This window comes from Pelodiscus sinensis, chromosome 2 (assembly GCF_052426305.1).
Source record: "Pelodiscus sinensis isolate ZL-2025 chromosome 2, ASM5242630v1, whole genome shotgun sequence".
NCBI classification, from domain to species: Eukaryota; Metazoa; Chordata; order Testudines; family Trionychidae; genus Pelodiscus; species Pelodiscus sinensis.
The window spans coordinates 221903767-221926510 of record NC_143053.1 but is presented as its reverse complement, the minus strand read 5'-3'; the positions used below and the strand labels follow the sequence as shown (position 1 = coordinate 221926510).

General features: G+C 41.4%; 1 protein-coding gene across 1 annotated transcript in view; it reads right to left on the bottom strand.

Annotated features, from left to right (window-relative positions):
• LOC102456197 (macrophage mannose receptor 1-like) overlaps positions 1 to 22744 on the bottom strand; it is a 55954-nt gene that overhangs the window by 9444 nt on the left and 23766 nt on the right. Inside the window, exons 12-24 of the mRNA XM_089776721.1 lie at positions 22302 to 22501; positions 21352 to 21473; positions 19156 to 19243; positions 17023 to 17167; positions 16267 to 16302; positions 16000 to 16169; positions 14545 to 14612; positions 12248 to 12348; positions 9445 to 9587; positions 6606 to 6720; positions 5388 to 5536; positions 4086 to 4188; positions 2832 to 3064 (exon numbers count right to left, since the gene is read on the bottom strand). Coding sequence (XP_089632847.1) covers positions 2832 to 3064; positions 4086 to 4188; positions 5388 to 5536; positions 6606 to 6720; positions 9445 to 9587; positions 12248 to 12348; positions 14545 to 14612; positions 16000 to 16169; positions 16267 to 16302; positions 17023 to 17167; positions 19156 to 19243; positions 21352 to 21473; positions 22302 to 22501 — 1673 coding nt within the window. The remainder of the gene's footprint in view (positions 1 to 2831; positions 3065 to 4085; positions 4189 to 5387; positions 5537 to 6605; positions 6721 to 9444; positions 9588 to 12247; positions 12349 to 14544; positions 14613 to 15999; positions 16170 to 16266; positions 16303 to 17022; positions 17168 to 19155; positions 19244 to 21351; positions 21474 to 22301; positions 22502 to 22744) is intronic.

Here is a 22744-nt window from a genome sequence, read left to right as displayed (position 1 = left end):
CACTAAGTCATGTGCTCAAATGTTAGAAATACATTTGTCTATAGAATCTAGTCAGCCCCCTTGGGTATATAGAGTATGATTTTATTTAATTACATGATCACATATATTTTTCTACAGGATGCCTGCCTCAGTTCCAGAAATGGATAGTGTTCACTGAATGAACACTTATTCAGTATTAGATTTTATCCCTGTTGTTCAATATACATCCTAAGCCTTATTGGGGGCACACAATTCAAATCCTGCTTTAAAAACAGAATCATTCATTTCCTAGTGCGATATTTTATGGTGCTCATAAGGATAGTACCTGCGTTCTTCTCAAACTTTAATTCCTATTTGACAGAAGAAGAACTGATGAACTAAGACATTAATATCAAAATTGTCCTTTACTTTTGATTGCCCCTTGAGACACACGTATGACCTGATTTGTCAGATAACTTAGCCTTATTGAGCTCTTTGTACATTTAGATCACACGTCATTGACTTCAGCTGAAGTTGTGAGTGATAAGCACTTCTGCCAAATAGGCTCCAAATACAATAAATTGAGCCTACAGAAAACAGGCACACACAATAAGGCCATTTCTACACTGAGATGCTATGGAAAGTGATGGCAAATCATCCAAAGGTGTGATGTTAACATGCATAAGATAATGCACATTAAACTCCCACATGAATGCAAAAAGGAGTATTGCATTACACTGAACTAAGATCACTTTATTCCTGAGTGAGAGCATCTACAGGTGGGTTTAATGCACTTTAACTTGTGCACATTGATTTCACACCTTTAGTTGATTTGCCTTAACTTTCCTTAGTTTCCCTGCATTTCACAGTGATCACCTGTGAAAATGTTAAGTTAGTGACTTGCCAGCATCACACAGGAAGTCTGGGGCAGAGACAAAATCCATTCTCCAAGGAAGAATACTATTGCCCAACCATGGAACTACACACTTTCCAGCTCATGCAACAGATGCCTCAGCAGTTCTGCAGACAACAGCCCCCTTTGCTGCACGGCCCCAAGTCACTCAATGAGCATTCTTCAGCCTATGCACTAAATGAAGCAGACACCTCTAAAAAAATAGTGTGTGATCACGATTCAAGACAATAACCATAATACACTGGTGCAAACATCTAAACTAAGGTTGCACAAGCAATATTCTTAACATTCATTTAACATAGTTTTTTAGATGTATTTTCCTAGTTTTCTGTTTGTTTAAAGCAAACTGAAAAAACAGATTCCACCATGTGGAATCCCACTGACTCCCACGGGTCTTACAATTAGGGCTAGAACCTTTAGATTTATAGCACAGAGCTCTGTCACTTAAAATAACTGTGGCTATTAAAAGTTTAGTTATCCTCTCCCAGGCCACCATAACAGGGAGAAGAGACCTATGTCAGTCAATTTTGCCAGTGTTTGCTGACAGAAGAACGTTGAGGCTCAAGAGGCTCCAGCGCCCATTCTTTCCAACTCTTTGTCCCAGTCCACCACACCCCATCCGTTTCTTTGTCCCACTCTCTAGGCTCAGCACCTAAGTCTTATGCATGCCAGCTAAGCTTCCTCCTGCTCCTCCTCTTCACTGCCAAACAAGCAAAAAGAGCACAAGAAAGGCTGAGTCCCTGCTCATGGCTTCTGCACTTGGTATCTCATTGGCCCTGGCTGGCATGGGGAGGCTTTTCTCTTTCTCTGCAGCCTTGGCCTGGAGCACATGTAAGTGTTCTCTGAAGAAGGTCTGATACAAGCTCAGCCTCGTTGCACACAGGAAACTGAGTTGGAAAGAGTGCAGATGGGATCTTTGGATAAATTAGCTGCAAAACTCTTAACAAATCTCCACTGACCCTGGGTGAACTGAGATATTCAGAGGCTAATAACTCAGTGAAATGTGAGCAGATTTTCGTGGGGAGAGCAAGTTGCAGATCTTTGGAACTAGTCCCTGACAAATTTGAAGCCCTTGCTTCCAAGTTGGAAGGGACTAAAACTTTTCAACACAATGATTGTGAGAGCTGAGTAAGAATGTATGTAAACTGAGAAGTGGTAGCATGGCTGCTCCAGCCACTGCAACAGACCACTGTAGTGATAGAGTATCTGCAGTGTCTTCAGGCCAGAATGTTCCCAAGCCCAAGTTCTGTACTTCTACAGGCACCTGGTGGACAGAAGTCTGCCAAGAAGGAAGCCTGAAGTGGCTCATGGCCTTTGAAACCCACATGCTGCCAATAGACTGGAGGTCCAGTACAACTCAATGTGGGTGGCATGGACTGGAAATGGCTGGTTGGGGATAAGCTGATTTAATGCAACCCTTTGTCCTTCTCCCTGGATATTAAAATTGCTCCAATTCAAAGGAAACATCATTCTGCCTGCCCTTCCTCAATATCAATCTGTAAATCAATCAGGCCTTTAGGCTTTTCCTAAATCATTGTTTTCAAAAAGAACTTCCCTCCTCACTTTCACATATTGCTGATTAATCCTCTCTCTCCCACTCCCAGGATTCCCCCTTTACACTTCTCCCCATGTGCTTCAATGATTTCTCTCCCTCTCCCATTGTTTTTATGGCTTCCACTCTCCTACGGGTCTCCTTCTATTGCTGTGTTTCCACAGATACATAATTCCACCCACATCAAATCTCCTTTTTCTGTCTCTTCCCTATGCCCACTCCCTTGACTCCCACTGCTGACATGTAAGCTGCTTTTGAAGCACACTGACAGGACCAGTGGGAGTGTCACAATCACTGCTCAACTAAGAAAGAAAGGAAACAGAGCCCTTGGTAATAGCTGTAGACAGCACTTGAGTAAAACGCCTGATTTGACGTACAGCAGCAGCCACACTTATTTGATGTCCTTACCACATTGCTGTTAAGACCTATCCAAACAGGCTGCCCGAGTTTTGACACTTGTAGCCATAGGAATGATTGACTGTAGGAATCTAAAATGCTGGCAAGTTCTGAGTATTCAGCCTTGCAGTTTTTTTCTGCTTCTTCCCAGTTCATTCTGGAACTGATGAGTGAATAGCTACTGTTACGATAAGGGATAAAGCCAGAGACTGGAACTGTTGGTTGGGAATTATATAATTTAGGGTCTGTAGCAAAAACAAACACACACAAAGACAGTTTTGTAGTACATGGATTGGTAACACTAACAGAAATTAAGACAAAGCACATCACAGCCAGGTCTTCAGTGATAAAAACAATGATTTGGAATTCTTTTATAAGAAGTCACGGTCCTTGTTGCTCTGTGCCAGACTCTCCCATGAATTTATTTTCCATTTAACTCCCAGTGCACTGAATCATGATTAGTCTTAATGCAGCTATATGGATTCAAGATGAAGCACAATCTTCCCACCCACTTGCCATCCCTTTAGGAGATAATGTCATGTCAGTACCAATACACCCCACCCACAACAAATGGGTAGAGATTAGATGGGTTTTACAATCCAGGCAAGGTTTCAAAACCTGGGGCACAAAAGTCAGATAGGACAGTTCAGCATTACCCCTCTGCCTGCCCGTCTCACACTCCAACCCCTCCACATTCATCCAGAAATCACTGTCCACTCTCACACAAAGCACTGGCCAATAGATTCCCAGGAGCTACCCCTACGGTCTCTGAGTTCTAATGCTTTAAAAAAGTTATCCTGCTCATCCACCTCCTAATCCAGCCCTTTCAAAATCATCTCACCCAATCGAATCATCCCATCCAAACCCATTCAAACAACTTTAATACTCTCCTCGTAGTTCTCCTTGGTTGTATCAGGGGGCCTCTTATAAAGACCCATGTCACCATGAGAGGGGTCCCAGCAAGACCAGGCTGCAGGAGAAATAGCTCTGGCCCTTGGTGCCTTCTCTGTCTTGTATGTACGTAAGAGCAGGATGCTGTACAACACATGCTGGCTTTTCTATAGGTCAGGCTGCTATATGTGTTAGAGTATGTGTTTGTTTTGTGAAACTATCACCAGTGCACGTGAGCCTGTGAAATTCATTTCTTGTAGAGGCTAAAGGTCATGTGCTGCTTGTGGAAAATCAGAATTTACCACAAGACAAACTAAAAATCACAGTAAAGCTTTTAACACAATTCACTTAAAAGGCTGGTGACAGAGAACTCACCAGCATTTCTCTGGCATACGTAGCTTTTGTTAGTTTGGCAGTCGGCATCTTTCCATTTCCCTGCTTCCTCAATGGGAGTCTTTGTCATAAAAACGCAGTCAGCCTAAGGGGAAAATGAGACATAAAGGAGTAAGAACAAACAAACAGCAAACAAGAAGCAATCTTCTTCCTTCTGGATCTGCAGACCCAGATAGCTCAGGTGGTTCAAGCACACACATATCTCTCTGTCACTACCTATCTCCACTCTCCTCCATGTTATTAAATTATCTATTGAATCGCTGATATTGAGTTGCTGTGGTGGCATTTCCAAATCGCATCCTCTCCCATGTGGCAGCTCTTTAAACCCAACTTCTCTATTAGTCAAGGTGCTCTTGTGACAGCTCGTCCCCTTCACCTCAGCTCACTTCTCAGTTATATGGTTTTATTGTTAAAATGAGACGTACTTAGCCAAGACAGTACAACGAGAGCAGGACAAATGGAAGTACAGCCATTATTCCACACTAGCCATTTCATTTATTATGGAACCACACCCAATTATGTTTTGCTATTCAAGTAAATTGACATAATTCTGGGGAAATTTTCAAAGTCACGACAGAAGCTTATTCTGCAGAAATATTCAATGGCGTGTGGGAGGGAAGAAGATGAAAACAAGGGACATATATTCCTCCTCTTTGGGGGACTGTATTCATATAATTATATTAATCTTGGTAGACTAAGCACTTCTGCATATTTGCAACTTATATTTATAAGTATCCTCTTAATCTTGTTATTAATTGTAATAATCCCTTCCAAGACACCAAAGTTACACAATTATTGTCAGATCATTTTGTAACATTTACTCATGTGAGTTTTCTGACTCATCCCAGTAAAGTCAATCGGTCTATTCGCTTGAATAAAGTTTGCAGAATATAGACCTTATTTTACCCAATTGATTGGATTCATATTGTATCAGAGAGAAAATAAAAAGTTAAAAATTGAAGTTGAAATAAACCATTAGACTGACATTTATTATCGGTGTATACTTTATTTCTAGTAAATCTCCAACCAAATATAGTTCTGGGATTTTGCAAATAAATATTTGAAAATGAAGCTCCAAAAACATGGTTCTATTGTAAGCTGATATAACTACCCCTTTTTCCTTCTAAAAGAGCTGAAACTCTGCCACCTGACCACTCTACTCTTAACAGTATCCAGTTAACCAAAATAAGCCTACATGAGAAATAAACTGTGCATGTTGCATACGGTTTGATTGACTTGATCAAATGTATGATGATTTAATGATTATTTGCAATACACATTTACCTTACTGCGATAATGTGGGAAATCTCTGGCCCAGTTTGTATAGGAGACACCTTTTCCATCTGTCCATAGGAATGTGTACTCAGAATTTATATCATTCAGTCCAATCCAGGCATCAGCTGAGACATCATTAAAGTGGGTGATGAGGAATGCTGAAAGAAAACAAACATTTTACAAGTGATGTGTGGAGACACCAGCATAGCCAGAGTTGGAATCATAGTTTAAAAATAAAAACAAAGTAGTTTTAACAACTATATCACATTAGAATAATGTCTGACATTGGCATTTCTTGGATATTAAAATAAATCAGATAATTTTAAAACCTGAAAGTTGCTAGTACATAAAAGAGCCTCCAAAGAGTTTTTGAGGAAGCACAACATCTATCAGTGGACAGTGCAAGGAAAATACACCTAATGTCATTTTGTGTTTTACAACACAGCATGAAGGGATTTGCCATATTGGAGACAGACACTTTTTTTTCCTCTTTCATGGATAATAATGGTGACAGGTGATTCTGTCTTATGAAACATGCCTGCCTTCCCAGTTCCATATTGAGTTATGCAGGAGCATCTGGGCTTGAATGGAAGCCTGAGCCAAATGTACCACTGTCAGCAGTGCTGTGCAGAGCACTAGCCCAGTCTGACTATTCAAAGATGAATTTGCATTGTGCTTGCAGAGAGAAGTAGCAAACAATTATTAATGGAGGGAGCATGGAAGAAAATCAGAAGTGCCAGCCTTGCTAAGTGAGCTTGGGGAAGGCTAACAAAAACTGGCATGAGACAAAGCAAATAAACCATGATGGGAAGCCCTATGTGGCAGACCAGCAATTTCACAGTTGAGATGGTTTCCATGGTGGTTAAATCATAAGCTTGGTGTATCTAGTTAGCATTGTCCTTAAGCCTGATTCCGCAGTGTTTACTCAATTTGAATGGTACTTCATATGTGCATGATCTCACTTTAGTTTTTTAAATCCAAAGCCATATAATCTATTATAGGACAAATTTTGTGTCAAACTTTACACTGTAGTACTTGCAACACCAGCGTATCTGCTACTTATTCCTCCAAGGCTGGGGCTTTAGAAAGGGCTCAGGAAAACCACACATTTGTATCAGATTCTCTCTGCAGGCTCCATTATAGAAACTGGGGCTTTCTATCTTTAACTTGTGTATTGTGGGGATTAGCTGAGGTCTCATCTAATACCAAAAAGTCTATACATTGTACCTTGTTCTTCTTCATTTAGTATGGAAGCCAGGTTTCCCTTCAGTTGTATACAAGCCGTCCGTGCAGCATGCCACATCAACATCTCTTTTTCACTGGAGCCAAACATTTTGAAACACTGAAAAGAAAAGTAATCTAAACGCTGTAATTTGCTAAACAAAAAATATTTGAAATTGACAAGATTAATTTCTGGCTTTGTACAGGTCAGGCTAGAATAGTAAATGATCTAATTGTCCCTTCTGGGCTTAAAATCTATGAATCTTAAAAAAAAGAAAGAAAGAAAATATACACACTTGAAAGCTTGCATGCATGCTTCTTTTCTTTAGCATCCAGTGTGAAACGTAAATGGTTAATGGTTACAAGAATATAATATAGCAGTAAGATAACAATGTACGCATATATTTATCTTATCAATTAAAGGACTAACACTAAAAAATACTGTCTGGTCTGTTAAAAATGCTGAGGGAATTATACTTATTAGGAGAGAAATAACAAAAGAATTTGATCCTAGTTATCAATACCCATCCTCATCCAGTCTGAAAATTCCAGGGAAAAGAAAGAGAAAGGGGGAGGGGTAAAAACACGATGACAGAAAATAATTTCCTACTTTTGCAGTTCCATTATGGAAGAATACAAACTGACCATTTTAAGTAAGGCAGTGGTGGGGAACCTGAAGTCTGGGCCACTGCTTTCCACAGCTCCCATTGGCCGGGATTATTGAACCATATCAACTAGGAGCTGCAGGGCTCTGTGCCTGTAGATACTCAGAAAACAAACCATCTCGCAGCTCACCAGCAGCTAACCCTGATGTCGTGCATGCAGGGGCGGATATAGGGCAGGGCGAACGGGGCAGCCGCCCCGGGCCCCGTGCTTCAGAACGCCCTGCGCATGCGCATGGTGTCACTGCACATGCGCCGTGGCAAAGGGGGGGCCCTGTGGAATTACGCTGCCCGAGGCCCTGCAAAACTGTCATCTGCCCCTGCGTGCATGTAGCCCATGGTACAGAGGTTCCCCACCCCTGAAGTAAAGGCTGATTTTTCGCACCACATTTCTTCTGTCAGCCCTTTTCCATCAATGGAAAAAGTGTAACTATTTATACCATGAGAGCATTTTTCTGACAGGAAATGTGGATGATACACTTTGACTGATTCATTGAACATGGTGAATTTTGGTAATTGTCTTAGAGCAATGGATTTCAAAGTACAGGTCACATCCCAGTACTGGGTTGTGGAATGCCAGGCACTGAGTCACTTTCCTGTAGGCTGACTAGGTAACTAGTGGAGGATGGGGAATACAGTGCCAGCATGTAATAGCAGTGTGCAGAGCTGCTTGCATACTGCTGCTTAAGACTCAGACCTGTTATTGGCTTCTTTCAGGGCACAGTAAGATTGAGGTGCCAGGACAGATGGGAAAACAGCCTTAATATCCCTGCTGCTCTGCTGACTCCAAGTTCCTGGAGGTAAGACCATGCCCAAACTGGCATCCTGATTCTTTGCCTGAGCCTCCTTCTGCACCTAAACTCATCATTCCCTGCCCCCACCCTGGAACCCATGTGGACTCTAGTCAAAAGATATAATTATGTTGTGTCACAGGCATCAACAATTTTCTTCAACTGTATCATGAGAAAAAAAAGTTTGAAAACCCCTGTCGTAGAGAACAAAGCAAGGGGGAGTGAATATAAAGTAACACTACCTTTGTTATACAATGCAGAGACAAAGAGTACTTGCATAAATATCTGCCTTTTGTGCACCAATGGGCAATTCCGAATCAATATAAATCCATCCAGAAGGCCTGCATTTATATTTTCTATTTCTGAATAAATCCATTAAGGAAGGAGAGGGAGCTTTGTACAGATTTATGGATGTGCCCCCTCCTCCCCAGTTTTTCTAGTTAAGAAGCAGCTTTGTTTTTAGGTTCATGCTGACAATGGAATTTTGCTCACTGAACATGTACCAAAAGCAGAAACAATTATAGAAAAAATGAACATACATTTGGTTAGCTATACAATCATTTTAAAACTAGCCAATTAGCCCGTCATAAGATGGTATTTTCAGGTCTCTCCTCCACGTCAGTCTTCTCTCCTGAGCCTCCGGTCTCTCGCTCCGTCTCTCTCTCTCCTCCTCCTACTGCCTCCCCCCCCCCCTCAGCTCTCCTCTGCCTCCTGCCTTTCACTTGGGGGACCACGGCGCCCAAATGGCCATTTGGGCTACGCACTACCCGTGCTGCATGGGGGGTGAGGAACCCAAACGATTGCTTGCGCCGCTTGCTCCCATGCGGCGGCCTGGCAGAGCAGCACAGAAGTCAGCCGAGCGCCATGGCGGGAGGCGAAGGGGAGCAGGGTGGTGACATTCACGGGCAGGGGGCACGACCTGGAGCCACTGTCACGCCGCACGTCACCGCCCTGTCCCCGCTTCGCCTTCCACCATGGCACTCGGCTGATTTCTGTGCTGCTCAGCCCGGCCACTGCAGGGGATCAAGCGGCACAAGTGGCCGCCTGGGCCCAGCACTCCCCATGCAGCACGGGCCGCCCAGAGGGAACAGCCAGTATTTCAGCAACAGCGCCCCACAGAGGGAACACCCAGCATTTCGGCGTTACAGACTCTCAGACACTGGGCTACTATATATATGATGAATCAATTGAAAAGCAATTGCAGGATCAAAGCTTAAGCCATTTAAAACCTACAGTAGCTCACAAACTGATTTCTTAGCTGATTTAAATGTAGATCTAATATCTCCAGATTGGCCTGATCAGTCATTCAGAACACAACTGCAATAATAAAAGACAAACATATATTTTTGTTCAGTTCCTTTTCCAATTAACAGAAGATGTTTGCTACTGTACCTTGTTATTGAACAAAAGCCAGTTTGGAGGGCAGCCTCCTAGAGGTGCAGCTGATGTGGGAGCAACTGTTGCATGAGTAGTACCATGGAGCCTTTCACAGATGAAGCGCTCAGACACTCCACAGTTCAGATCATTCCACAGACCTGAAACATGTTAAATGTGGGGAAAAAACATACTGAATAACGTGAAGACTGCAATAAAAATCTACCCCTTCTTCTGGTGATTACAATATAGATGGTACAGTTGCTTTGGTTTCCCCCTCAAGCAACAGTGCCCACACACCATAGAGGAAGAACAGGAGCTACGAATTCCAAAGAATAAATAGCTCAGTCAACTGGTTATATAAAATATTACTGTGCCATAAAAAAAGTCAAGCCTTGTAAAGTCCAAAACTATGAGATATTCATACTGTAGTAAGCTGAGGGTTGCTAACATAAAATTAGCAGGACTAAATAAAGGCCTGTAACACAAACAGCAGGCCTAAAATCTAATGAGCTAGACTTTGTCTCAGTGAAACTGAAGGCAAGAAAGAGGCTTGGCTATAGAGAAATAGTATAAGCCAGTCAAGCATAAAAGTACTTGGTACAGGTACCAAGCATAGACTGCAAACACATTCCAGAGGGGTTATAGCAGAATGCCTCGCTAAGAAACATCTTTGTATCAACCACCTACCCAGAAATAAAGTACGTCCCAACATAGGTTCAGGATCAGGTCAAAGTTGACACATAATAGATAGTAAGTTGAAAGCATGAAGAATAGTAAGTAAGCCTCCCTCCTGCGAGGTAAGGGGCGATAACTAGGTAACAGAAGGTGGCAATCTGGTACTTCAGTGATGTGTGTTTTATTTGTACCTGTGTATAAAAGTGCACCTCTAAGGGTGAACGCCAGCTGACCGTGGTGGGGCACTGGATGGCACCTAATGGGTGTTAGCACTTTGCTTCGGCTTCCATAAGGTGTAGTGGTGTAGCGGTGACCCTCTTCGCTGACAACTATTAGTGTATGTTGTTTGGCAATAAACCTGCTTTGGTGATTTTGATCCTTATCCGATTTGTGGTCTCTGGGGGATCTCTTGAGAGTCTGTTGTATTAACTAATTATGCACGGTTAATGCGCTAGACAGGGGAGCACATGCACATATGCGCACAGCCGAAACTTTATCATGACTGACGGAGTAGAGGACCTGTCAGGAACCCATTGGAATGAACCCCGAACCTTAATTGACGACACTACAATTACATATCTTTGTGTGTGTAAAATTCATGTCATTTCTCCTCTGCCCCTCCACATGGTGGTGAAGCAGTCAGACAGGAAGGGGAATATTAGATTTATTCCCAGCATCTAACAAAGGTGGGACATTACAATTAATGGGAAAACATTGAAATAATGTGAAATTGAAAAGAAAAGGGCAATCTTGGGAAATTAAGAAAGCAAAGAATTTCCACCCACCACAAATCACCAGAATGAGAGAGAGACACAGAGAGAGAGAGAGAGAATCCTGCTAAACTTATAAGAGTATGTGTAAACTTCGTGGGGGGTTCTCAGGAGAAGATATGCAAATTCCACTCCAATTTGCATATTTTCTTCCATTTTTTTTTTCTGGAAGAGGCTTTTCTGATATTTGGCCAGATTACATGTGCCAAATTTAGGAGGGATAAGGGGGTTTTCAAAAGAAGGTTTTTTTCTGACATTTGGCCCCGTGTAGACAGGCCAAATAATGGAAAAGCCTCTTCCAGGGAAAAAAACAGAAGATATGCAAATTTGAGTGAAATTTGCATATCTTCTTCCAAAAAAAACCCATAGTCTAGACGTGCCCTAAGAAGAGAAGGGATCTGAAGTGAAAGGCATTCAGAAACTGTGGAGCAGCCTGTAAGTAGGAAGCTGTCCATCAAATCCTGGATCCCCTATGAAACAGGGGACAACATAGGGGACTCTCTTCACTGGCAAAAAGTACTTTGTATATAAAAGGGAATTTATCTAATTATAAAGTGTGAGGCCTGTTGCCTTTTTATGTTTATTTTTTATGCAACATGTATGTGTTTGCTTCCCCTCATTCATTTATCTCTGGCCTCTTGCTGCTCCCACGTGGTCATTCTGCCCTTCCTGTCAGATTCCTCCCTTTCCATTTTATGAGAAAATCAATTGTTATGCATATCCCATTGTCCTGGCACAACCAAATCCTGACCTTGCTTTAAGTTTTGATAAGAGGAAGCTGCATAACAAATTCTGTGGTCCTGTCTCTTAATATATAGGAGTTCTTGAATAAATGATCTCATAGATGGACAGATAAATACAGACAGATACAGATAGACACACACATCTAAAATATATAGTCAGTAAAACATTTATAAAATATTAATAATCATGTTATGTTATGGTAGTGTAGATGGTCCTTTTTTAGAAACTGCACGAACACATGCATGAAATCGTATGCTCTAAAAAGATAAAACAAATTGTAGGAGAAACAAAATCTTATTGTCTCTGATTTGAGATGGAAACTGAGGCACGGAGTTTTACTGATTTGCCTTTGATCATATAGAGAGTTTCTAGAAAACCCAGTAACTGAACTACATCTTTTTGCTTCCAGTCTAGTGCCTTTTCCACAGGGAATGCAATTTTTTAAAGCATTCTAAAATTCCTTTTAGTGTGGTATATGCTCCCCAGTCATTTAGATACTTTTGAAAATCCCACTGAATATTCAACCCAATTAATATAGTAACTGATTTTACATGAAACATGTGTATCATGCACACTCCTATGACACATAGTGCAGGGTTGTTAGGACTCTGAAATATTACTGTACTCACCTGTATCGGTATATATGACCACACAGTTTTCATCATCATTTGCAAAATTGGGTTCATTGGGAGCCCAGGCTACATAGTTTACTGGAGTTCCATCCATCCAGCTAAAAGAAACAATGTAGCAGTTGTCAGCGAATAGATCCATTTTCATTTTAAGGCCACAATATCCATTTGATAGTATATTATAGAAATTCTAGCTAAACAAGCCAAAAATCAGCTTGTGAACATGGCTTTTGAGAAGGAAGAAAATCTGAGACATAAGCCCTAGTATCAGAGACTAAACTAATGATCAAAGCTTTGCTGATAGAAAAGAAAACCAGGTTGTGAGCAAAAGATAGGCCTACAAGAAAAAGGCTGGCAGTGCAGATACACACACATTCCCAACAAGTGCTAGGCACAGAATACTCACACAAACACATCCCACAAGGGTGGTACCACACCTTGAAAGATAATGACAACAACACACTGACCCCTCCTAAAAATAAAGCCAGGATGACAGTGTGATGGATAGAGCTTAGGGATGCCAATCCTGCAGGATTGACTGGCATTTCCCAGAATTGGCATAGATTTCCCAGTGACTGCTGAAAACAATCCTAGAGATTTTAAGAAAATGACATTATGTCATTTTTTGGGGAAAAAAATCTTCCTGAATACCTTCAGAGTTGGACAACCTAATAGAGATGTTTTGATCAAACCAACATATACAAGCTAGTAGGGGGCAATATATAACTTCTTTGTATTAGAATAAAAGGAAAAACTATGTAGCAATATCAGACTAACACGGCTACCTCTCTATTACTATTCTTTGTATTAGAGTATAAATGAAGACTCAGAGAGTGTCATTTATTGGTGTAGGGGATAATAGAAAGTCCCACAATTAGCTGAACCAGTCATATGCTAGTGCACCTGTAGCCATTGAGTCAGTATATGAGGACTGTGCTTTGTTGACAATAAACGTGACCAAGTGCCTTCACTACGAACCGAGTCTGTGGTTATCTGGCAGTTTAATCAAAGTCTGCTGTGCCAACTATCTGCGCAAAGCTGAGACAGCACACAGAGAACACACATACACAGCAAACATCTAACAGCTTTATGTGTGACTTACATTAGTATTACAGGCAGTCCCTGAGTTACACGCATCCGACTTATGTCGGATCCGCACTTACGAACGGGGCTCTCTCGCCCTGGAGCTCGCAGGCAGCAGGACCGCCCAGAGCGCAGCGGTCGCGCCACCTCAACCTCCGGGGCAAGAAATGGTGATCCGGGTGCCCCTGGTCTGCTGGGGACCGTCTCCAGCAGACCAGGGACACCTGGAGCAAAGCCGGGGAGGCGGAGGGGTCCCGCGCCTCTGAGGCTTTGCACTGGCAAAGCCGGGGAGGCGCGGGACTCTGCCGCCTCTGCGGCTTTGCTCCCGGTGTCCCTGGTCTGCTGGAGACGGTCCCCAGCAGACCAGAGGCACCGGGAGCAAAGCGGCAGCGGCGGCGGGGTGCCGCACCTCTGAGGCTTTGCCGTCTCCAGCAGACCAGGGACACCCGGAGCAAAGCCGGAGAGGCGGAGGGGTCCCGCGCCTCTGAGGCTTTGCTGTGGCAAAGCCTCAGAGGTGCAGCACCCCGCCGCCACTGCCGCTTTGCTCCCGGTGCCTCTGGTCTGCTGGGGGGGGGGGCGCAGCTAGTGCGCCTACCCCCCAAGCAGACCAGGCTTTTGTTGTGGACCCTGGGGTAGAGCAGCTGGGGTGCTGCCAGGTTGGTCCTGCAGGGACCTACCTGGCAGCCCAGCTGTTCTGTCCCAGGCTCGAGATTCAGCCGCTGTTGAAACTGATCAGTGGCTGATTCTAGGAAGCTGGGGGCAGAGCAATTCTGCCTCCAGCTTCCTGTAGTCAGCCCCTGGTCAGTTTCAGCAGCAGCGGCTGAATCTGGAGCCAGTTCCGACTTACATACAAATTCAACTTAAGAACAAACCTATCTTGTACGTAACCCGGGGACTGCCTGTATTGGAAATAATAAGACTGAAATCCTGGAGTCGATGTTGAAAATTCTATTGGGTTTTTTTAAAACTTACATTATCACTGTGCTCATTATAACTACATTTATTTAAATTATAACAGCTGAGTGTTAAATGAATATTAAATATGCATTTTATTTACTTAGATAATCAAATACATTTCTTATAGATACATTCTGTTTATCCATGTGCATATTTTTCAAAGTTCATTGAAACTTTAGTGGCACCCTTAGGGGGCAGATTTTCTAAATATAATATTTGTTGTGCTATATTCTACAAGCCTGATATTGTTTACTTACCTAAACTTTTTATCAAGGCTCACATACAAACCAATATAGAGGGACTCCCCAAACTCATAATAGAAGCTCTAAAACAAAAATAAAATTTTAATTAAATGCAATAAAATAGCTACTATTCTGGGTTAGTGTTTGTTATACAGCATGTATAGCTGGCAATGATTTATTAACTTGCTGATGGTGGAGACACTCAGCCATATTATGGATTATATCTGATGAATTTTGGAAGAGTGCTCTGAAGTGCTAGATGAAAAATTTCTATCACAAAATTTTATCATTATTGTCATAAAATGGCTTCTTCTGCAATATGGAAAGGGTTTTTTGTGGGGGGGGAGGAAATTTATTTTCAACAAATTTTTTTAACCTTTTTATTTTTTAGATTTCCAACAAAAATGGACATTTTTCAAAGAAAATTAGAAAAAAATAGTTTCCCAATCAATTCTTACTCTGAACTATGTTGGTTAAAATGCTCAAAATCCAGGGTTTTCCTCCTCCTCTTCTACCTCACCAGAATTTATTTTGCAAAACAGCAAAGAAAAAAAACTCTTTCAGAACAAGATAGTAACTGTGATTATATGTAGAATGAGGTTTCAGCAGCTCCTTTTCATTCCATGGTTATATCATTTGTAAATGTTCATGTGCTGACAGCTCAGAAACTCAAGGTTGGATTTTTCATGCGTGTTAATCAAAATTCTGTTGGGTTCAGCAAAGGGAACATCTCTAGAAGCTAGCAACTTTACACTCTCTATTTCCCTTCTTACAGAGAAGCTGAGGGCTTATCAACACTTGGAAATATACCAAAGGAAGTATTCCAGAGTACATATTCCAGAACATTTCCAATTATAGGTGAACCCTGACTGTTGCTGGATGTTATTTTTTAGGTGCAGATAGAGTGGTGTAGGCAGAGATATGACCTAAGGGTCTGTCTACACTACACGGCTCCATCGATGGAGCAATGTAGATGAGCTTTGTAGACATAGCAAAATGAAGCGGCAATTTAAATAATCGCTGCTTCATTTACATCAAAATGGCTGCCACGCTGTGCCGATCAACTGTTTGTCGGCTCAGCGCGGTAGTCTGGATGCTCGGCGGTCGACATCAAAAGCCTTTGTTGACCGCCCCTTTATGCCTCATGGGATGAGGTTTACCGGGGCGGTCAACAGAGGCTTTTGATGTCTACTGCCGAGCGTCCAGACTACCACGCTGAGCTGACAAACAGCTGATTGGCACAGCACGGCAGCCATTTTGATGTAAATGAAGCAGCAATTATTTAAATCGCTGCTTCATTTTGCCATGCCTACAAAGCTCATCTAAATGGCTCCATCGACGGAGCCATGTAATGTAGACATACCCTAAGAGTGTACACTTTCTAAGATATCAGAAGCAGATAGTGAGATGTGTCTTCTGAGTATGCTGCACTGAATTACCCATTTCTGAAGTAGTAAATATATTTCTTACATATTTCCACAGAAACTTTCTTTCACTTTCACTCTCAATGACAACAAGATCACCAGAATTCTTTCTGCAATGCTCTCGGGCCTTTTCCATGGGCAAAGATTCAGAGCTGAAATAGTACTCCTTGTCCTCATATATAATCCATCCATTTTCAATGGCTTTATATGAATATTCTGTAAAATAAATAAAAGCGGCACACAGAGTATTTATAGTGCAGCTTAGATCATTATATGGTAACATTTGTCTGGTAATAGGAAATACAATACCTACCAAATGAGGTATTTGGTTCAGGTTTTAATGTAGCTCCTGTAAAATAAAATAAAATCTGAATGTGCAATATCTGTCATGCATTTTCTTTCAGTGACATTTATTATACAGAAATTATCATTTTAATGTGAAATAAGAAAATAAACCCCAACATTGTTTATTTATTTATTTTTCATTTTTGGATACATAATTCATAAGACTATAGGAGAGAATGGTTACAGTAATATTCTGCAAAATATAATTTAGGCTCAATCAATGGTTAAGTATAAAGAATATATTCATGTCTTCCAAGCATCAGATTTCAGATATTCATAATGCAAAGTATAAACCATAAGCTACTTTCAAATGTGTATCCTAAAACATGTTTCAGGTGCTGTAATCCATGACTCCTATTTAGAGTGAAATGGTATCTTCATTTAGATTGAAATGAGGGAAGTGTTTTGCTGTCCTTAAGCATACAGTAAGTTTCAATACCTTGTCACTGAAATTTTTTCCATCAAGTCTGGAAGTTGCAACAGCTAATAGATGTTAGCATTCAGCATCTTCCCCACTCCTTGAAAGAGCCAAGAGTTTTCTATTAAATTGGCACTATCAGCTGGATGAGACCCTGCTGTCTTGTGGTCTCTTCATCAGGGCATGAAGGATGAGTGAAGTAATGGAAGGAGGCCTTTTGCTCCTATATATATCTACATTTATTCAGAGGTTTGAATTACCCCCTCTCCCTTTGACCCACTAATTCAAAGAAGGACATCATCTTACCTTTTTTTATTTGACAAACCCAGTCGCACAGTCTATCACAGAACATATCATTCCACTGCATGTTACCGTATCCATAGACCACTCCACATTTTTCATTTTCATCATAATTATTAGGTTCTCCATCTGCCCAGTTTTCATAGTCGACCTTTGTTAGAAACACAACTCTGTGACTATTTCTTTCAAAGAAGAACAGTCATCGTGCTCTGCATGACAAGGGTAGAAGGACCCAGCTTGATTTCAGCTCTTAAATCTTGCATTCTTTGTAACAGTAAAGGCTGGGGCTATTAAGAAATGGTATACTCTGCTCTTGCCAGGTGAAGGAGGAAACACTTTGTGACTCTTCTGAATGATTTACAAGCCACATAAAGAGCCAAAGGTGTTGTGACTAGCCCTATCAACGAACATGCCAGCCAAGACATGGGCTATCAAGATGGAGCAATGTGGGGCAATGGCCTAGATTTGCTACTATTGGGATGGGGCAGAGTCTGCCTGTCTGAATGATCCAAATCAAAGTTATCATGGGGTAGTGTAGCAATTGAATTGAATATTCTTGTACTCTAATCTATGAAATAGGAGAAAGGTAACAAAACTTCGGTTAGTACAAAATTAAGGTTAATCTTGATAGAATGAGGTTTCCATTACTATTGGGCATTGCCTTTTACCATCTTTGTTGGCACATTTCTTCTTATATGCAAGGGTGACCACATCTCGACTGTTATCTCGAGACCAGACTGCTCAAAAGTATTCTATGTAGACCTACCATGAAGGGTACATAGAACATAAGAATGGCCATACAGAATCAGGCCAATGATCCATATTGCTAGTATCCTTTTTTTTTTTTTTTTTTTTGACAGTGGCCAGTACCAGACACTTCAGAGGGAATGATCAGAATGAAAGAACTATTGAGTGGTCCATTCCCTGTTGCTCAGTCCCAGCTCCTAGCAGTTGGAGGTTTAGAGACACCATAGCATGAGTTTGCATCTCTGAATACCTTGGGTAACAGCCATTAATAGACCTAGCCTCCAAAGCACTATGGGCTCAGCATCCCCTTTCTGGATTTGATACTACTCATTGTACAGAAAACAAGGCTGTTCATAGCAGTCTTACCAGGAGCCATTATCAACTCAAACAAATAACTTAAAAACTGAGGCAATCTTGGGATGTCTCAGACATTATCCATAAACATCCAGCTCTCAAAACAATGCATCCACAATTCCCAGCACGCACTGGGGACTTTGGCACAGTGATTTTCAGCCTTTTGTCTGTAACAAACTCTTTTTGTTTGAGTTGGGCCATTTCTGTTCCACTGTCATCACAACAGCCACAAACATCAGCTGACTACACTATGTCTATTTATACAGCCTCTAACACTACCTCAATGTAAATGGAAGGGTGACAGGAAGGAAAATGGATAAAATGGAGTGGGGAGGAAGCTGAGGTGGCCTACACTCTAGAGCAGTGCCACACACCAAGAGGACTTTTCAGCAAAGCAGGGAATGTGAGAAAAGCTAGAGATGAGAAAACCCTGTTACCCCTACATCCTACTCCATCCACCCCTGAGGAGAATGCAGGATTGTTCCCTACTGAGCATTTTCAAGTTCTTTGTCTTCTGGCTAAAAGCATCATAAGCAATACAACTCCTGGTCCTTCCTAAACATGACCTCTTCAGTGGGGAAAGTCTTGTACTTGGTACTAGACACCCCACCTCAAACTAAGACACTGAATATTATCTACAAAGTCCAAAACATTTGACTTTGAAATTGCAAGGAATTCAAGTTCTGCATCTGCTCCAACTGGTAAGGCTGGAAATCTCTTCATGGCCCTGGCAAATGTTTTGATTTTCCAAAGCAATAAGAAAACTTTGGTGCTTATGCAAAGAAACTAATGCTTGGAATGAGCTGTTTAAAGCCAATGAAATATGTAGCTACACTAGTGTTGATCACTGATTAACTTCCATTGTAAAAAAATCCTGCAATAGTGAGTAACAAATGTATTGCCTCATGTAAATGCTGTTGGAGACCATGCTGTTATGGTGGAAAGAGGACATAAGCAGATCAGATTGAGTAAAAATTGCAAAAAACAATAGGAGAAATTCAGAAAGTCAACTCTGGTGCAAAACACTGAATTACTCACTGGAGAGCCATCACTCCAAGTATATCCTCCATCAGGATCGAGGGCACTCAAACCAATCCAGTATGATGTATAGTAGCGCTCTCTCTCCCTAGATATTATTTTATATATAGAGAGAGGACCGTAAACATCTCAAAGCATACATACCATTATACACATTACACATTTTAGTACTCAGACCATGTCAGTAAGTTTGAATGTTTCTTATTAAATATCTCTAACATGCCCTAAAGATATAAGAAATATTTTGCTTCTTTAACATTCTAATATAAATTACTTAATTTTCAGCATCCACAGAAAAAGCACTTGTATGACACATGGTAGCAGGCCAAGTTGTATAATTTTTTACAGGTAAGTCTCCAACCGCTAAGTTACCACCTTTGTCACATTGAATTGACAATAAATGCAAATTAATATCATAGTCCTGTAAAGAACTGAAGCATGTGAGTACACAATGGGCCTGCTCATGTTCACATGTTCATGTTGGATCCTATTTCCTACAGATCAGTGTCACATTCTTCCATATCTTTCAGACACTTCATCTCAGAAGACTCATTTATAAATAGGCAGTTACAAGTTTTCAGCAGTACCCAAGAAGGCCACTCTTCATAATACCACCATCCCCCCTGTAAACAGAGCCACAACCTGAACATCATCTTTGAGACTTTGTTTTTTTCCTCCTCCCACATCCAAGTCATTGAAGAGCCTAATTCTCTTCTCAGCACTTTTTGAACAATTCCTTCCTATCTATCAGGTCCAGGTTCTAATTATACCTCACCATTGCAACCTGTGCCTCTCCAGTTGTTTTGATGCCCATCTTCTTCCTCTCCACTCACAATGCTCTGCCAAAATCATCTCTTTCATTTTTCCGCATCCATGTGCAGATTTTTTTCCATTCTTGTGTGGAATAAATGTTTTATGTGCACTAAGGCATGTGCACCACCAACCAAAACATTAAAAAATAGATGGGGGCACACTGCTAATAAGCTGGACAGCATTTGAATCTCTCCTGAGAGCTCGCACAAGTGCACAGCTTACACAGAACACTGCTAGCTAGGCTACTTCATCTCCTCTCTGAGTCCACCAACTCCCAGCTCCTCACTGATCTGCATAGCAAGTCTAACAAATTTTCCTCACTTTCAAAGGCTTCTATCACTTAGCCACAAATGGCACATCTGAGTCTGCCTTTTTGACACTACTCCTTTCCCCTCTGTTCCACCAGTGACATCGACCTTGATGAGCCTCTCTTTTCCTTTTCTCACAGCGTGTTTCCATGCTGCCTGACGTGTGGAAACACCTCACAATCCCTGTTTGCACAGCCACCACCTTGCCTCATCCAAATCCCTTCTAAATTTCCAACTCTGCAATCATGTAACACAGACAATTTGTATGAAAATGGAAGAATAAAAATTAAAAAGGAAGTCAGAACCACAAAGATGTTCAGACGGTTAAACTGATTGATGACTTAATTTTACTGAAACACTTTCACCATTTATTTATCACCCTCACTTATTTTATCATTTCTAAAAACTCTAGATTGTAAAGCCACATTACACTTAAAGGGGAATCTACGCTATGGAGGTCAATCTTCTGGCTTTCAATTTAGCGGGTCTAGTATAGACCTGTAAGTCGAAAATTGAGAGCAGCTTTGCATGACATCTGTACCATTCACAATCATGAGGAGTAAGGGAAGCTGATGAGAATATTTGCTCCTGTCGGCCTCCCGCTGTTTGGACGCCACCACACCAAATTTGGCTTAAGGTAAGCTGACTTCCAGCTATGTATTTTACATAGCTGGAGTTGCATACCTTAAACCAATGTTCCAGGGACTTGTCTTTCACTTTCACCTCCCTACCATATTGCTGGGGTCAGTCAATAAGCAATAAACAATAATAACAATACATGTCTGTTGTTTGTATATATTGCTATCCTACCTTCAATTAACTCTGGACCAACCTTTAGAAACTCTCAAATGCTACTGAGAAATCTGGTGCCCAATTTTGTTTTAAGATACAAGTTCAAATGATACCAAAGCCCATATCCACTCTTTTTAATGCAACAAAAAATTTATTTTTGAATAAGAACCACAATCTCAATGTGTAGCTTTTCAGATGAAAGAATCTCTTTCAGAAGGGATATTCTCTGTTATTTTCATGTAATACATTTCAAGTAGAGGAATAGGACAATGCAGATACTCACAAGTGATCTATTACATTTTGCTCTTCTTGATTATGAATAGCAGCCAGATCTCCTCCGATAGCTCTACAAAAATCTCGAGCATCAAACCATGTTCTCATATATTTTCGTCCTTTGTGAAATAGCTAAAAAAAATGTGTCATTAAATATTTGCTAAGCATTGCAGAATTAAATAAAACATCCACTGTTAGTCCATCTTAATCTCCCTGCCTAACACCTCCAGCATTCATCCATTGCACTGTGACTCTGCTGCCAAAGTCTTGCTTCATACCCAGTTCATCTCTTGAAACTTGCTACTGCAACCTCATCCGGTCTTCCCTCTCTGAGGGTATGTCTACACTACCCTCCTAATTCGAAATAGGAGGGTAATGTAGGCATACCGCAATTGCAAATGAAGCCCGGGATTAGAATTTCCCGGGCTTCATTTGCATAAAGCCGGCCGGCGCCATTTTTAAATGCCGGCAGTTCGAACCCCGTGCCGCGCGGCTACACGCAGCACAGAGTAGCTAGTTCGGATTAGGAGTACATGGAATGAGGAGTACAGCCTAATCCGAACTAGCTACTCCGTGCCGCGTGTAGCCGCGCGGCATGGGGTTCGAACTGCCGGCATTTAAAAATGGCGCCGGCCGGCTTTATGCAAATGAAGCCCGGGAAATTCAAATCCCGGGCTTCATTTGCAATTGCGGTATGCCTACATTACCCTCCTATTTCGAATTAGGAGGGTAGTGTAGACATACCCTGAGTCTCTGATAATCCCTGCCATAGTTTCAACAGTGTTTCATCACTTTCTTCCTAGACCATTTGGAAATGCTTGGGCTCTTTGAGGATAAAAGGAGCTATGTAAATGCAAGTTGGTGCTGAGTCAATTGTAGTCATCTATCCCATGTATTTTTTCTGCATTGTACAGTTATAAGAAAGCACAAGTACTTTGTGTTCAGGAGTTTAATACCTACTTTGAAGCAAGAGCTACTGTGGGTACTTGAATGCCATCCATCTAGGCATGAGGGGGCAGGAGTTGTTGTTGGAACGGGAGGAGGAGTTACTCCCTCAGCCAACTGTTTGCAGAGGAACACTGATTTCTCCTCACAGTTCACAACGTCCCATAATCCAGCTGTAATTCCAGTCCTCATGGCAACACAACCTGGCTCCTTTCCTTCAGGACACACAAAAGTACACAAAACTAATACTCTTACTTTTATTAATTGAATCATCTCTTCCCAAAGTATGTACTTATACTTCTGTTTAAATTTTTAAAATGTTCTGTTAGAATATGCCTATCAGTACAATTCAGGTCTGACTTAAATAAATATAATCAATAGTGAAGATTTTGATCATGAGACTTCACAAAGACTTATACAGAATTTCGTTCAGAAATGTAGAAGATTAATTAAGCCAA